The sequence below is a fragment of the Tachysurus fulvidraco genome, chromosome 7 (assembly GCF_022655615.1).
Source record: "Tachysurus fulvidraco isolate hzauxx_2018 chromosome 7, HZAU_PFXX_2.0, whole genome shotgun sequence".
Classification (NCBI taxonomy): Eukaryota; Metazoa; Chordata; class Actinopteri; order Siluriformes; family Bagridae; genus Tachysurus; species Tachysurus fulvidraco.
In genome coordinates, this window is record NC_062524.1 from 29,515,035 (window position 1) to 29,531,964 (window position 16,930).

The 16,930-nt window shown below is 38.4% G+C and overlaps 1 protein-coding gene across 1 annotated transcript; it reads left to right on the top strand.

Moving 5' to 3' along the window:
* The first annotated feature begins 2,760 nt into the window (after positions 1-2,760).
* LOC113643922 (C-type mannose receptor 2-like) lies at positions 2,761-9,542 on the top strand. The gene is made up of 4 exons (XM_027148370.2): positions 2,761-7,511; positions 7,729-8,070; positions 8,418-8,509; positions 8,656-9,542. Exons 1-4 carry the CDS (start codon positions 7,175-7,177, stop codon positions 8,764-8,766), a joined length of 882 nt encoding a protein of 293 aa, XP_027004171.1. The 5' UTR covers positions 2,761-7,174; the 3' UTR covers positions 8,767-9,542.
* Positions 9,543-16,930: the final 7,388 nt, after the last annotated feature.

A 16,930-nucleotide genomic window follows, 5' to 3' on the forward strand; every position in this document is an offset into this window, starting at 1 on the left:
TAAGCCTTTTAATCCAAAACGCTCTGGTCGCGCCGCAAATATTCCGTTAGTGTTCTGAAAACTGGAAACAGAAGTGCGAAATCATCTCGTTTTGCCGCTCTAACTCCTAATTGGGATATTCAAAAATTTAAAGCCTACGTCATATTTATAGCCTAGGTCCTAACGAATCAAATAAGCCCTCATTTGAGCCAATCGGTGCTTGTATGGCAGAGATAGACGGCTGGGAAGCCAATGGTGGCATGACCTCATTTTTGGGAACCCGCCTTTGACTGACAATTACTCCTTCCAATAGCAATGAAATGGGCTGGGACCTATATAGCCGTTTAGCCAATAAGCAGACGATTCCAACGGTATATGACATGCCGTATGTTCTTTGCCTGTGTCTGCGTGAACTGGATGCGCAGAAGAATTCTTGCGTAATCCCTGACCTTTTGTCCCTCTCACAGCTCAGGGTGTCAAGTTACAGGCCTGTTTTCACACCAGAGTGATAGAGAGAGAGTCTAGGCTTATTTATGGCTTGTCAGACTGAGCCTGCAGCCTTTTATTTCAAAGTTATATAGTAAACAAGTACACAAAAACGCTGCACCCGACGACCAGAGCCGGGTAGAGAAATATTCATATAAAATCCATTTTTGGGTCTTTTAACTTGAAATTTTTTTTGGTGAAAGCCAAGACATGTGGCTATGACTCTCAGTTGTTGGTTTGTCCCTAACATGTTCCAGAAAAATAAGATTAATCAGTATCAGAAAAACAACCCAGGCGGACAGGAAAATCTGCATTCAAACCCCTGTAACTTTGTGCCAGTAAGGCCTAGAATCAATCTGAAACTAGAGAATCTCTTCTTTCAAATGAGACCAGGCTCACCCAGTGGGAGCTGTACCACTTTTTGTTGGACAATGGATATCAGCGGAGGTCCATAAGAGGTTAATTGGCCAGAAATATCCCCTGACTTTTACCCCATAGAAAATCTATGGTATATTGTGAAGAGGAAGATGCAAAATGCCAGACCCAACAATGCAGAAGAGCTGAAGGCCACTGTCAGAGCAACCTGGGCTCTCATAACACCTGAGCAGTGCCACAGACTGATCAACTACATGCCACGCCGCATTGCTGCAGTAATTCAGGCAAAAGGAGCCCCAACTAAGTATTGAGCACTGCACATGCTCATACTTTTCATGTTCATACTTTTCAGTTGGCCCAGAGTTCTAAAAATCCTTTTTTGTATTGGTCTTAAGTAATTTTCTGAGATACTGAATTTGGGATTTTAACTTAATTGATTCCAAATAGTATTAACAAAACCCAATTTGTTTTTATGTGATTTTATGCAAATTATGTGATGAGTGCAAACCTAACGCAGATGATAACTAAAAAAAACAGGTCATTGCTACTCTGAATATAGAGTTACGTCTCCTGGTAAAATCTGTCCTTCACTGATCATTACCTTGTCTGATGCCCTTTGAAAACATGGCTGTGGTGCTGTCATTATTGTTCCTACTCTTCCACCTCAGTGCTTATTGTCTTTATTTGCAACATTTACCATACAAGTTACATTTGCATGAGCTATACCATATCTTTAGTATCGCTCTTCTTTCACTCTCAGACTTGGGACAGTGGAATAGACCAGAGCATATTGCATATTACCTTTGCTAATATCTCCTATTTGAGACCTTCTGAAAACATATGCTTCCTAACAGCTTGAGTATTTCCTATTATTCGCTATTTTCATCTCCTTTAAGACAGAGAATACTACAACCAGAGCTCTTTTAGGTATCTCAACATGTCCTGAGGATACCAAACATGTTAGACACATGAAGTGGGGACGAGTGGTATTAAAATTGAGATTTGTAATTTTTAGTGTTTTCCTCTACTTCCTGACTCTGCTACTGTGTATTTTTTCAATTGAAAAAAAAAACGACTTTATAGAGGTGAAGATTGTGAAGGCCTGTCTGATGTAGTAATCTCTACAATGATGCTAACATTTTTGTTTTTGTTTAAATAAAATCACTCAGATCATATTAATTTGTTTGACTGTATATTTATAATCACACCCTCTAGTGTCACCCATATGAGGATGGGTTCCCCTTTGAGTTCGGTTCCTCTCAAGGTTTCTTCCTTCACCAATTCAAGGGAGTTTTTCCTTGCCACTGCTGGCTGAGTCACCTCAGACTTGCTCATTGGGGATAAATACATAAACATTACGAACTATAAATATCTAATCATAATCTTGAATTTTTATTTTGTATTTCTTTATATCACTCCTTATGTTTACCTTCTGTTCTATGTTTATGTTCTGTAAAGTGGGTTTGAGACAATGTCTATTGTAAAAAGCGCTATACAAATAAACTTGAATTGAATTGAATTGAATTAATAGTCAGAATTTAAGTCAATCTCCACAGTGGTCACGATGAACATGATTTGATAAACTTGCTCACATACATATAGGAGGATAGTTTTATTTTTCTGAATTGTTTCCTGTTATCAGTTTACATTATTGCATTTATTTATTTTTTTATTTATGCAACAATTTTAAGAATGATTGGTTGGTATTTTCATACCCTTTTTTGAGAAAAAGGAAAGTGAAAATGGAAATTTTCTGTCCACTGTGATGTAAATTCTCATCATTTGTTTGTCTAAAGACGAGCACTGATTTGTCTACAAAATGGAATGATGGAGCAAACGAATCAGTGTAGCGATCTAAGCAGTGAAGGTCTGTAGCAGAAACAGCTTAGAATCCAAAAACAGAATCGGTTTTCAGAGTTAAGGTATGTTTTGATTTTAGCTGATTAATTTGTGTGTGTTATCATTAGAAGTAGTTGATTAGTTATGGTAGAATTGTTCTTTCTCTCCTGTTTAATAACAAGTCTTTAACTTTTTAGGCCTTAAAACATACAGTTGTAGTATTAAATATAAACAGTTGTATTTTAATTGTTATTTTGTTTGAAACCTGTGTACAATTGCATGGCCACATGTAATTATCTTGATAAATGATTAAAGTCAGTTTAATAAGTGACTAAAGTTTAGTAGATTTGAAAGTGCTGCAGTGTTTTATGGTATTTAGTGCTGCTGTCGCTGAAATGATAAAGCTGAGGTGTTGCCGCTCCAAGACATTTACATTTTATAATATTAGCACTTATAGTTGATGGGGCAGATCTAGCAAGACACCCACTTTGTGGCAAATGTGGCTTACAGTGACAGAACCATGTTTAAAGAAACTTGAGCACTTCATTACTACTGTACCTATTCTACTGCTGTCACATCAATACTGAAATGTAGTGTTTGTACATTATTTTTCCTGTCTGTTTGTAATTGCAAATTGCAATTAACACCATCTCAGCCACCTGATAACTACCAATGATTTTATGCACCTGTTAGCACTGGGTGTTGCTAAACTCAATCAGTGTTGGGTGTCCACATATTTATGAGCAGATAGGGTTGGCTGGGTTTTATCATGATCTTGGCATGATTTGATCAAGACACTTTAGGACACACTGAGCTGGTCGAAAGCAAGAGTAAGTCAGATGAATTAAAAAATGATCATTAGGTTTATACCTAATTACACAGATTATATTAGTATTTATCTTTTCACTGTGACTGATGAATCACATGGTACAGTCGGCTGTAAATTTACACAGTTTAATTTTTTTGTTAAGCTTCAAAATCTTATTTACTCCAGAGTCATGTTCGTCATGAAGCAGAATCTTTTTCTTCTCCTTTATTTCACTGGTGAGTGTATTTTTACACAAAAAAGTTTAATTCTCTTGCTCTCTCTCTCTCTCTCTCTCTCTCTCTCTCTCTCTCTCTCTCTCTCTCTCTCACCCACACACACATACACACGCACATGGGCATATTCAGAGTTCACCACCATCTTATTCATATTGTCACGGTCAGCCCACTTGCTGAACTTGAACTCTACAGTACGCCGGTGCGAAGTCTCAATCTGATTCGGCAATCACCCTGACCCTGCCTGTCTGATTACGAGTTTGAGTTTAATAAATAGCTGCAAATGGATCCTCAGGCTTATGCCTCCTCATCACACATATATAGTTGTATTAATTATTTAAATAGTTTTTATAAAAACATTTTAAAGTCATTTGGGAAGCAGTCTGACAGAACAATGGCTAAAGTCATAACTCCCGAATTCTTTGGTTGATTCTGTTTACTGTTTTTGGTGTTCTCCCTGTCTTCACAAAGCTTTCCTACATGTCATGAAATGTAATCCACAATCTTGAATTTGTTTGTTTTATTATCCAATGACTGATCATTTGTCAGTAAAATTTTTGGCAGAGTTTCAGCATCTTTTTTGCATTGTGCACAGAATAAGCACACCTGCCTGCTTTGCAAGTACTTTTGATATTGTCTCTCAGGGTAGGAGAATTCACCCAAGGTTGGGATGTCAGTTCATTAACATATCCAGTCTGATTGCCTGTATGCATTTGGAGGAAACTGGAGAATGTGGAGGAAACATGGGTGATCATGCAAACTTCCACACAGACAGTAACCTGAACTTAAATCAGGGACCCTGAAGCTGTTAGGTGGCAATGCTACAAACTGTGGCACAATGACTTCATTAAATTTACATAAATTATATAAATATCTTTGTATAGTTATTAAGGAATGACACCAAAGACCTTTGAAACAACACAAAATACTTAGTAGGCTTCCAAAAAAAGTTCTTTAGAAATTCTTGTTTGTATGTATTTTATTTTTCTGGATATTTAAGTTGTTATACAGACATTTCTAACAGGTGTCCCAAAAGTCTCCATTCATACTGTAAGAGACTATGTATGCCAGAAAAGTGCTTATTTTCTACATCAGCAAGAAGCTTTCTGGAATTTACGTGTTGTACTTGCTATTTCTTCCATGTTTGGTAATTCCATTTTTTGCCTCTGGTAAGCATTTGATGGTCATTCAAATGCCTGTGAAAACTTCAGTGTCATTGAAGCCAGCTAAGTTCTGGAACAGAATAAGCTGTCTGAAGTCCCAAACTGACCCAGACGTAAATGCCATTCCAAGTACATACCGATGCCAGTAATGTCGGCCTGGGGGCTATACTTAGCCAGATCTCAGCTGAAGGAGAGAAGGTGGTAGCCTATGCCTCAAGGACCCTAAGAGGAGCAGAAATAAATTATTCAACATCTGAAAAGGAGTGTTTAGCAGTGGTCTGGGCCATGGAAAAATGGAGACATTAGCTGGAAGGAAGGCAGTTCGACATTTTTACAGATCACGCGGCTCTGACTTGGGCCTTCATCTGCCCCAAAACATCCCCACGTCTGACCCGATGGATGGTCCGCCTCCAACAGTTCTGCTTCCAAGTACACCATACTAAGGGCTGTCGTAATTTAGGGCCAGATGCATTGTCCAGTGCTTACCTACCTGAAAAGGGTAAAGAGGTAGCCTGTTTCATTGTGACACCTCCCAAGTATACCTCTGACATCCCTCACACCCTGGACGAAATAGCTACAGCACAAGGCAGAGACAATAACATCACCCATCTGCAGGCTCATAGTAAAGACAGAAAGGTCCAGGATCAGCAAGTTACCTTTGAGGTTCACCATGGAGGGAAGTTCCAGTTAGTGGTCCCTCAGTCTTTAGTAACCATCTTTCTGCATTACTTTCACGACAACTCTCTAGGAGGACACCTGGGTATTCTGAAAACTCTGCTGAGGCTGTTGGACATAGCTTGGTGGCCTTCTGTCCGAAAAGACGTCTGGCTGTACGTTAAGGGCTGTGAGGTCTGCCAAAAATACAACCCAGCGGCTTTCTGCAAAGCACCCAGGTCAAGGAACCAGGCCATATGCTGGGCTGGATTTAATGGGGCCCTTCCCAATGAGCAAGAAGCAGAACACATCACTCCTTGTAATAGTGGATTATTTCACTAAGTGGGTAGAAATGTTTCCTCTCAGAGATAGTAAATCCAAAAAAATAACCAAAATCCTCAGGGAAGAAATATTGACCCATTTGAGGGGTTCCCAAAAATCTGGTTTCAGACTGAGGCCCTCAATTCACCTCCATTATCCTCTCAGAACGCTGTAAGGCATGGGAAAGTATCCAAAAACACACCACCAGCTACCACCGACAAACAAATCTGACAGAGAGGATAAATCGGACTTTAAAAACCATGATTGCATCATACATCGGACTTTACCATCAGAACTGGGACCAGTGGTTTCTGGAGTTCCGCTTTGCTCTGAATACGGCCCACCAAGAGACCACCGGCAAAACACCAGCGGAGCTCATGATTGGCAGGCAGTTACAAGGTCTATGTAGCAGAGCCAAATAAGGTGACACAAGGTATAAAAACATACAGTAACCGTTGTTTAGTGTAAGCATTACTTAATTGTGTTCACAGGTAATATGTTCTGTTTCCTTTGTGCTGGTCTGTTTCTCGCTCTCGTGAGACCGCACAGTTGACGTCACGCAACATTGCTTAATTTACGGGTTTTTTCCCATATAAGAAAGCAGACCGATGGTGTTCAAGGTGGTGAGTTAAATGGCGATAGGTGCACCAGCTGTTTTTGTAAGGTTTTTGTGTGGATTATTAGTGGTGTTTTTTTGTCGTCTGGTGACTCACTGTGGAATATTCTTCACCTGTATTGGATTATTCACCTGTGAGGACGCTATTACACCCATCCATAAAACCGGACTTCCTAACACATCACTACATCCAGTGAGATTGTGCCAAATAAGGACATTTCATTCACAGAGGACTTAAGGGACACTTCACACACACACACACACACACACACACACACACACACACACACACACACACACACTTCACTTATTGGGTTTTGAGGTATTTTTTGTATATATTTGTAAATGGTAATTTTGTATAATACACTGTCAGTGTCTGTCTGTTTCCTGGTAGGGTACTTATATTAGGGAGTGGTGCCCGAGTTAATAGTGTCAAATTTTGGGTGTAACATACACGAGGACTGTTACACTATTATTGTCCTTTCTATTCCTCTTCCTTGGGTGCATAAAAAAAGGATTGCAACAGCAAGGTGAAAAAACAGATTTGATTGTGCGGTGTAGACTTTTATCTTTTTCAGCAGTGCCTGCTAAATCGCATTAAAAGTGTATTATGAAATTTTAAAACAAAGTATTACCAACAGGTCTTGTTCCAGTCATCGTATCCACCCTGCAAACAGTTTCGCACAATTATTATCTGATCATGACACAGAAGTCATGGCCAGATGCACAGAATTACTGCAAGGAGATGTACACTAATCTGGCAACAATTGTAAGTTATGCAGATTATTTACAATTAAAGAAAGAATCAGCAAGGAAAGGATTGGTAGAACCTGCCTGGGTAGGATTGTATGACAGTGTCGATAGTTGGCGCTGGTCCTTAAATGACATCCTGCTGAAGAATATAAATTTTATGAACTGGAACCCTGGAGAGCCTGATAATTATGTTGCGAAAGAACTGTGTGTTATAATAATGGGTACAAATGGATACTGGGCAGATAAACCTTGTACAGGACTAAGACCCTTCATATGCTACAATGGTGAGTCAAAATCTTTGACTTTATTCTTACCCACATGCCTTTAACACCTAAGGAATTATACTGTACCTTATTATCCTTGTGCTTACTAGGAATATGAGCTTACTGACCAAAGTAAAAAAAAAAAGCCAATAAATGTGAAGTACTCCACTATAAATATATCTGTATTAATCAACCAATTCTGATTATTTAAATGTTATTTCTTTCTTTTTACTGAAAGTTAACTTCAGTGGTGCTGACAGGTTTATTGGTGTTGCCAGTCCTCTGATGACCTGGAATGGAGCTCGGGATCACTGCCGAAAATATCACACAGACTTGGCCAGCTCTCTTAACAGCTCAGATCAAACCATGTTAGCGCAGGTGTCTAGTATCCAGGGTGATTCCTGGTTCGGGCTCTACAGGGACAGCTGGAAGTGGTTAGATGGCACCAATTCTTCAAACCTTCAGTGGTACCCAGGACAACCCAGTAATAACTGGGGTAATGAGAACTGTGCACCAATCTATAAAGGGCTGTTCATCGATGAACAATGCACCAACATACACTATTTCTTCTGTCACACCAGTGAGTCTTTATTCCTCGCTTGTTCTACTAAACTTAATTTACAATATCTCACACAATTTATGCTTAACATCAATTATGAGTTTATCAGAATTTATATTTGCATATTTTCTTTGTATTTTCTTTACTTTTATTAAAATTAAATGTATAATAAGTTACAAAAGTTAATGTTTTAATAATTAAGTGATATTAAGAGACACTTAACTGGCTGTCATGAGTTCTTTTGTGGAATAAATATACTTGAATAATAACTAAAAAGAGAGAGAGAGAGAGAGAGAGAGAGAGAGAGAGAGAGAGAGAGAGAGAGAGAGAGAGAGGAAAACATAAATGACTGGGTCTGTTCATTCCAGTTTCCCCGGTGAAGAAACAGACAGTGAGACTGCAGCTGAAGTCTGACAGAAGTGTGTTCGATCCTGTTGTACAGTCCTTTATTTTAGAGCAGGTGAGTTGTACAATGCCACTGTTAACGTTTTTTAACATCTTGATAATCTTAAGAATTTTTAACCATTTGCACTTGTTTTCCTCCTATTACTTTTTTGTTTTTTCTCTTTTACGATTGATTAAATAAACCCTGATTCTGTTCTTCAGATGAAGCAGAAACTGGAAGAACATTTTATGATGGAGAATATTACAGTGACCTGGAGAGTGCAGCCCGATGGAAACATCTTCCACAAGAAAAACAAAGAACCTGTAACATGAAAGTGATCAAATATTTACTTTAGTAGGGGCAGAAAATTATTTTCATGTAAGATATATAAAATGTGATAGAATGCATGTGATAGATCAACTTTTTGTATTTTTGAAGTTATTATTGATTATTATATATTGATTATAATATAATACATTCATTCATTCATTTTCTACCGCTTATCCGAACTTCTCGGGCCATGGGGATCCTGTGCTCAGACATCATTGGGCATCGAGGCAGGATACACCCTGTACGGAGTACAATATAATATAATATAACAATATATTGCAAGTTTTTTTTTACTTCAGTCTACCATTTGTTTCTATTTTCTGGATCTCTGAACTTAGAATTTAAATAATATAATTTAAAAGAAATGTAAAAAGCGTTTGTCCCTATTCTGTACCCATTATTGCATTATGCTTGTTTTGATACACACTAAACTGTGTACTTAATGTAAATACAACCTCACAGAGGGATCTTTCTAGTTTTTCGACCAAGTGTAAATAATTACCACCTTCTGTGGATTTTTAATATTTCATTATTTTATCTCCCTTTTTTCAAAATATTAAAACAAAATATTTCAGTAGGTCCCAGTTGGCCCAGTCTTGAGCCCTTTAGTGATGGCAGTGGGTTTGTGAAGACGTGCGTCATCACTTTTAATCAATTAAAAAGCAAAACAATCAATCAATCAAAAAAAAGTAAATATACAGGTGCATCTCAATAGATTGGAATGTTGTGGAAAAGTCCATTTATTTCAGTAATTTAACTCAAATAGTGAAATAAAAGAATGAGGCAATGAATGTTTGTGGCTTTCCCTCCTTGTGTAGCCTAGTGAACCAAAGTGAGAGACCATTTTGATGGCTCAGGAAACATTTGCAGGTGTTTTGAGTTGATCAGCTAATTTACATGTCACCATATTCAAGACACAAATCAGGGATATGCAAAAGACAAAATCAGCCACAAAATCAGGGACCCTCAAAGTACCGAACATGCAAAATGATACTGACCTTCAAACAAGCACAAACACTAGTAAAACAAGCCAAATAGGATCAAAGAGATGATGAAGGCAGTTACGGTCAAAATCTAAAAAACAGTCAAAGTTAAAAACTGGAAAACAATCCAAAGGTGTTAAAATCTAGATTTATTTACCAAAAATATTCTGTTTTAAGTCATGCATTGAAAACTTTAGAACAACAATACTCAAAACCCAAACACTGCAACAATATTCAGTTCATGATTGATCTCTGTACATTTTGCCCTCAGCTTTGCCACACTTGAGTTGCTTTTTAAGTTGTCCACCTGCACTGTAACTCACCATCATGACAGCATGAATAAATTAAAAGAACATCTCATGGAGGATGATCTTGATCTAATAAAAACAGTTTTTCTTAAAGAGGGAGAGAATTTTCTCATCCATGTCATTTATCTTTATCTTTTATTTAAAAATATGGAGTATCTAAAGACAATCCATATAGATTAAATCTAATAGAATGCAAATGGGATTATGGTAGCCTAATGTTTAAGGTGTTGGACTACTGTTGGGAAGGTTGCTGTGACATGGAGGCAGAAGGAGTAGAATCTATGTTCGGATTTTATTCGGAAACAAACACATGGTAAACAATCCAGAACAGTAGGCAACAGACAGAGTTGTAACCCAATAGCAAAGATCTTACACAGTGAAGGCAATTCATACAGCAATGAAATCCAAGAGAAGGTAATCAAAAAGTGAGACAAGAAACAAGGCAGAGAGTCAAATACACAATGGCTAAACACTATAGAAAACAAACTACTTGGAATCGCAAATGATAATGAAAATAAAATGATATGTAAGTCACTCTGGATAAGGGCATCTGTATAAGATACGTAAGACACTCAGGATAAGGGAGTCTGCTAAATGCTGTAAATGTAAATGCGTCTGAAAGGTCATAAGAAAATTCTCAAGAGAGAACACAAAGACTGAATGAGAGACCAGGTTTCTTTTCTCACAATAATACTAAGAATAGTATTTTTTGAATATCCTTTAATGACCAGTTCCTTTGCTATGATAAACAATTATGTGCTACTTATTAGTGTTTGTTTGGTGTATTTGGTATTGTGCATTTTCTTGCCAGCTATTTGTTTTCCGCAGAGTGTCCTGCCCTTAAATCTCCTTTCTTAGTTTGTATATTTAAATCATGTTCCTTTTTGGTCATTAGAATTTTCTTTGTTGTTTTGACATCATTTAAACAAAGACATTTTAGATGAATTAGACAACGTCAAAATGGAAATCAACCTCAGTCAGTCACAATGAGTGTGTTGAAGACATTTAATAAAACTTAATATAAACTTGATCAAAAACGATGGTTTTTTATTTAATCTCAGAATTGTAATTTATGGTTATTTTCAGTCATTCTTATAATGCAGTTTGTTTGTGATTTAATGTATATAGGAAGAAAAAAACACTGATGGATAATAGTGCAGTAGACTGGGGGCACAGTGGCACAGAGTTTGCATGTTCTCCCCGTGCCTCGGGGGTTTCCTCTGGGTACTCCGATTTCCTCCCCTGGTCCAAAGACATGCATGGTAGGTTGATTGGCATCTCTGGAAAATTGTCTGTAGTGTGTGAGTGAATGAGAGTGTGTGTGCCCTGTGGCACTCCGTCCAGGGTGTATCCTGCCTTGATGCCCAATGACGGCTGAGATCACAAGCTCCCCGTGACCCGAGGTAGTTCGGATAAGCAGTAGAAAATGAACGCATGAATGAATGCAGTAGACTGTATACAAATATCTAAAAATATACACTTTTCAGTCAATTTAGGGATAAATATTAATTTACCTTATAAACTGTAATTTTTTAAAAATTCCGAATGTATATATGGCCTGCATATGTATTTAAGAGATGTAGCAGTGGCTGAAAACGCAGTCAATGATTCTAGTGATATTTTTAAGAATATAGTGAAATTAACCTAAAGTTCTATATGCAGTATTTCTCCTTAAACAGTTGCCAAAGTGAAATGCTGTAGAGTACTAAAGCCTGCAACCTTTCTTTTCACAAAAGCTGATGGAGAACCAGAACAATTGTGTAGCAGTTGTAAATGTAATTTCCCAGTTTGCGATTTACATTGCAGTATCCAAATATTGACCTGTTTGCAGATGGATCAGTCTTCAGCAACCAGAAAACAGGCCTGTGTGACAGCAGTGGCGACATGGGATATGCACTAGTCATACAAAATGAAATAGTGAAAACAGAACCACTAGCAGGAAACCTCTGCACAAGTAGCAGATATAACTGGTCTAACAGAATCACACCAAATAGCACAGAGTAAAAGTGACACGATTTATACTGATAGAATCTCTAAACTGATAGTTACAGTATCTCTAGAGACTGGTACACTAATGGCTTTACTAATTATTCCCAAAATAATCTGTAAAACAATGCTGTCAGAGGTGTTAAAACATCTCAGTGTGTTCACCTACATCCATGCAGACCTTTAGAACATCTGCAAATGTATTTTATTAACACCAAGTGAAGTGAAAAGATTTTGCTGTGTTCTCAAAGTGGATGGAGGCCTTTCAACTTCAAAACAAGATTCTAGTGCTGTTGCAAAAGCCCTGTTGACAAAAAAAATCCAAGAAGACCATGATTCTGACGAGAACCAGTAGGGGGAGCGAGGCACACGGTGAGGCAGATGGGGGGAGCAAGGAACATGGTGAGGCAGATGCCTCACAACCCCCGACACATCGCAGCTAGACCATGTCTCGAAGAGCAGCATGAGAGGTTGGGAGGGAGGGAGGGAGGGCAGGAATTATCCTCCTCCATGAGCCTGCAACATCCCCCACAGAACAGAATTGAGGCGACATCCTCCACGGAAAACCAGGAAGTGAAGTTCCCCCACCGGAACAGGTGCGGGGCGATGCTGCAGAACACCGAGGGAAAAAACAACAAAACCGGGCTTGTGACATCCTCCGTGGAAAAGAAGTGAGGCGACGTACTCCACAGGAAACCGGAAGAGGAGCGGCATCCCTCACCAGAAAAAATGCAGAGCAATGTCACTGAAAAAAGGAAGAAGTCCACGGCGAAATGGGTAGACTGGAAGAACCTTTTGATCTAAGAAAAAAAGAAATGCTCCCAATATAAGCCGGTCCAGGCTGGAAGCTATCCTGCTGGGTCCCAGTTTGCGCGGAATCATTCTGTCACATCCGGGAGTAGGAACACAGACCCAGATACAGGATAGCTTCAAATAAACAGAGTTTTAATAAATAATGTACATAGAACAGGAACACAGATGAAAGTAATCAAAGGACGAGGAAGAACAACATACACCGACAATGATTCATGAATTATCATTCAAATATTCATCAATGTAAAGTCACTGATCTGTAATATAAATGTATTACTTTACTATTTATTACTGTAAATGTTACCAACAGGTTTAGTCCTGGTTTCTTTCTCATTCTCGAGAAGCATCACTCACAAAAATAACCTGACCATGACACAGCAGTCATGGACAAATGCTCAGAATTACTGCATTATGATGTACTAATGACCTGGCAACAGTCATTAGTGACACTGATTGGCTAAGATTGAAGAGAGAAGCATTTAGAGCTGGTGTTCTTCTTTATACCAACTGTTCCCCTGGACAGCCTAACAATGCTGCGCCGGTAAAAACATGTTTTTTAATAGCTGTTCTTGATAAATGTTTCCCTTTCATGGAAGTCAGGACATTAAATACAGTCTGTCTGTCAGTAATACATAGTACCATTTTCAGTTTTGAGCAATAAAGACTTTGTCCACAAGGTGGAAACAGTACAAAGAAAACAATAAATTGTTTGTCTGTGGACTTGCAGAACACCCAAATTGTTTGCAACACTGTATGTTTCCAAACTCTGCAACCTAACTAACATCATAAATGAACTCATTCCTATATATTGTTTTTATTCTTACCTTTCATCAGTCAGATTAGGTTGAGGAGGGGCTTGTGAAGGTAGCTGGGATTTGGTTTTGTTATTTTCTTTGGTTTAACATTGCTCTTGTATATATTGTACACATAGTTAACCCTCTGGGGTCTAAGGGTATTTTTGGGCCTGGAGAAGTTTTGTTGTACCCAGATATTTGTGCTTTTTTCAGTTGCTTATGAAGATATAAATGGCTAAAGTCTAATATCACTGTAATCAGCATAAACTGGACTACAATAATATGTGAGCAGCATGTATGTACATGATTGTGTTTTTGAGAAAACAATGTTTATGCGTGGTTAGTAAAAAATGAAACATTATAAATCACTTGAATAAGGCCATAAAACACAGAGAACACTGGTTCATGTGACTTTTGAGAACTGGATCTTGTATCCTAATGTTTTTGCTTCAAAATTATGTGAAAATCATCTTGTTTTCTCGCTCACAGAAAACAATATATTGTTTCTAAGACACTTTTTGTTTGAAAAGGGCATATGCAAGTAGGCGTCAACTATCATGCATATTAACGTAATTCACACCTGAGAAGACAAAGGCCCACATAATGAGCTGCATAATGAGCCTTTCAGGTAAATGTGTGACAGAGAGGAGTTACAAAAAATAATGTGAAGACAATAAATGTGTAAATTTTGTGTTTGTAGTTTATTTAGAATATTTAACTAGTGCAAACCGTGCCAGACAAGAGATAAGTACTAAAAAAAAAATCCTAAAATCCACATAAAGTGCATGTGTACAACCTAGTGCAAACAGTGCCAGACAAGAGACCAAGCAAACAGACACTATACTACAAGACAGATGCTTAAAATAAATAATAAAGTAACAATATGTATACAAGTAACAATATTGTATATGACCAATACAATATGGCTCTGTTAAAATCTTTATTGGAATCTTTAATGGTGTTACAACCCAGTCTAGGGTTGGGCTGCACAGCGTTAAAGCTCAGGATTCAGTGATTGGATATCTTTAAAAATACCACAAGAAACCACACAAGGTAGAATTTGTAGGCAAGTGTATTTACAGATATAAAGAATATATATATATACAGCCAACAGTACACAGGTGTCTCTTCAAGGTGGGCCCAGGCCAAAATAATAAACAAAAAGGTCTAAGAGTGAGATAACTATGCTTACCTGAAAACAAAGAAGAGAAAAATACAGGGAAACTTCCCTAACTCCCTACCAAACACACACAGGGGAAAAAGGAACCCACTCCCAAAGAAAAAAGGCAGCCACACCCCTACTGCCAGTGAAACAGTGACAATTGTACAGTAATATATATATACAAAAGTGCAACACAGCAACAAGTCCAAAGGGTCAACCAAGCTCAGAGTCAAAAAACAGGCAAAAGTCAATACCAGAATACTCACAAAAAAACTCACAACAACAAACCACCACTACTAACAACACCCTCCTCCTTCTTCTTCTGCTTCCTCTTTATATAGACCATTAGTGATGATGTCATCAATATGGGGGCAGGATCAGGACAGGCTAGGGCAGGTTGCAAACTCTGGCCTGGAATCAACCTGCACACAGACATGTACAAAAACACACAATACAATACCCTATTTTCACGGGTTGTAACAATGGAATCTGTTAAAACTTGGTGCTTCTTATACCATTGTTTGGGGCGTTGATCTTGTTTGCATAGCCCGCGTCAGGTAATTTCCATATGAATGGCGCGCAAGCGGTAGGTGGGATCACATTAGCGCTAATGAGGTTGAGCCAGAAAAACTGTACCTCTCTTTACTTACATACAGATTACACAAAAAGACAATATTTGCTTTCGATTTCAATTACCTCATTTAAAAGTAGACATTTCAGGCTTTCATTAGACATATGTATCATGTATCAAGTATTGGCGGAGTTATCAGTTCATGTTTTTAACATGTTTCAGGAAGATGGTCAAGGAGACAGAGATGTCTGAATGCACACCCTGGTTATTTCCTTTATTTGCCAAAAGCACAGCTTTTTTTTGTTATTATGAAGGCACTCAAATAAAAGTAGACACTTCACAGTTTTGAATGATGTATTACATGTATGTGTATGATTATGAATAACGGAGTATTTTAAGTGGATTTCACGTTGAAGAGGAAAAAATGCGCCAAAGACGTGCCAGCGAGCCTTTGGACCCCAGAGGGTTAATAAATCACGACTTTTCTTGTCAATGGGGTCTTGTTCATTACTTGATTAGGAACACCTTCAGTGTTTGTCAGAGTCAAACTCAGGGAATCTTAAAACTTTGTTTCTTTTGCTTTTGTCCCTCTCATACCTTCAGGCAACCTTTAGGGACATAAAAAGTTATCTAACCCATTCATTCATTAAGTGTTGTGTTACTTTCATGCAGTTCACCTCATGTCTGTCATGCCTTCTGGCTCTAGCCTTATAATTATGCTAGGAGTCCCTGTCTGTGCTTTGCACATGATTTACATGACATGTCCATAACCTGATTACAGTGATACCTAACAATTTTTCTCTCTATCTGTTGAGCTATATACAGTATGCCAAACCCGAGTTCTGAGTTCCTAGCCTGATCGTCTCTTCTTACAGAGCGACTTTGTCAATCCTGATGTTCGACCACTGGCTAAAGTCTTGTTGTTCGGTGGTCACCTTGCCGTGCGATTGATCTGCATGGCCAGCCAGTGTCTCATGGGATTGTTGTGTATGAAGCTGCCCGGAGATGCTCATGCCTTCTTTTGAACCAATGTTGTTTCAGTCAGCTGTATGGTCTGGTCTTTATCAGCAATCAGGTCTGCACTGAACTCTACGATGACCCATTAGTTCCTCAGGAGCACTTGGCTGCATAATTATAAACTGTTCTAGAAAGGACATTATTTAAATTTACACTATTTACTGTAGAGTGTCACCCAACTGAGGATGGGTTCCCTTCTGAGCCTGGTTCCTCTTAAGGTTCCTCATGTCATCTCAGGGACTTTTTCCTCAGAGCGCTGAGCATATAATTTTCATAGGTGATTTTTCACATAGAAGTTAATGATATGCCTTCATCAGGTTAATAAGGTTAACATCGTAGAAGTGTGTAAATTAGTAAAAGCAGTGTCCCACCGAGTGTCAAGCGGCGGGGATGAGAATCAGCACCTCCAAGTCCGAGGCCATGGTTCTCAGCCGGAAAAGGGTGAATTGCACTCTCCAGGTTGGTTTAGAGCTCCTGCCTCATGTGGAGGAGTATCTTGGGGTCTTGTTCACAAGTCAGGGAAGCATGGAGC

Bases quoted from the DNA above. Each gene is read 5' to 3' on its own strand.
- LOC113643922 (XM_027148370.2), top strand. From the start codon at position 7,175: ATGACACAGAAGTCATGGCCAGATGCACAGAATTACTGCAAGGAGATG. The intron at 7,512-7,728 runs GTGAGTCAAAAT...TTTTACTGAAAG, and splicing joins ACCCTTCATATGCTACAATG to TTAACTTCAGTGGTGCTGAC. The intron at 8,510-8,655 runs GTGAGTTGTACA...TCTGTTCTTCAG, and splicing joins AGTCCTTTATTTTAGAGCAG to ATGAAGCAGAAACTGGAAGA.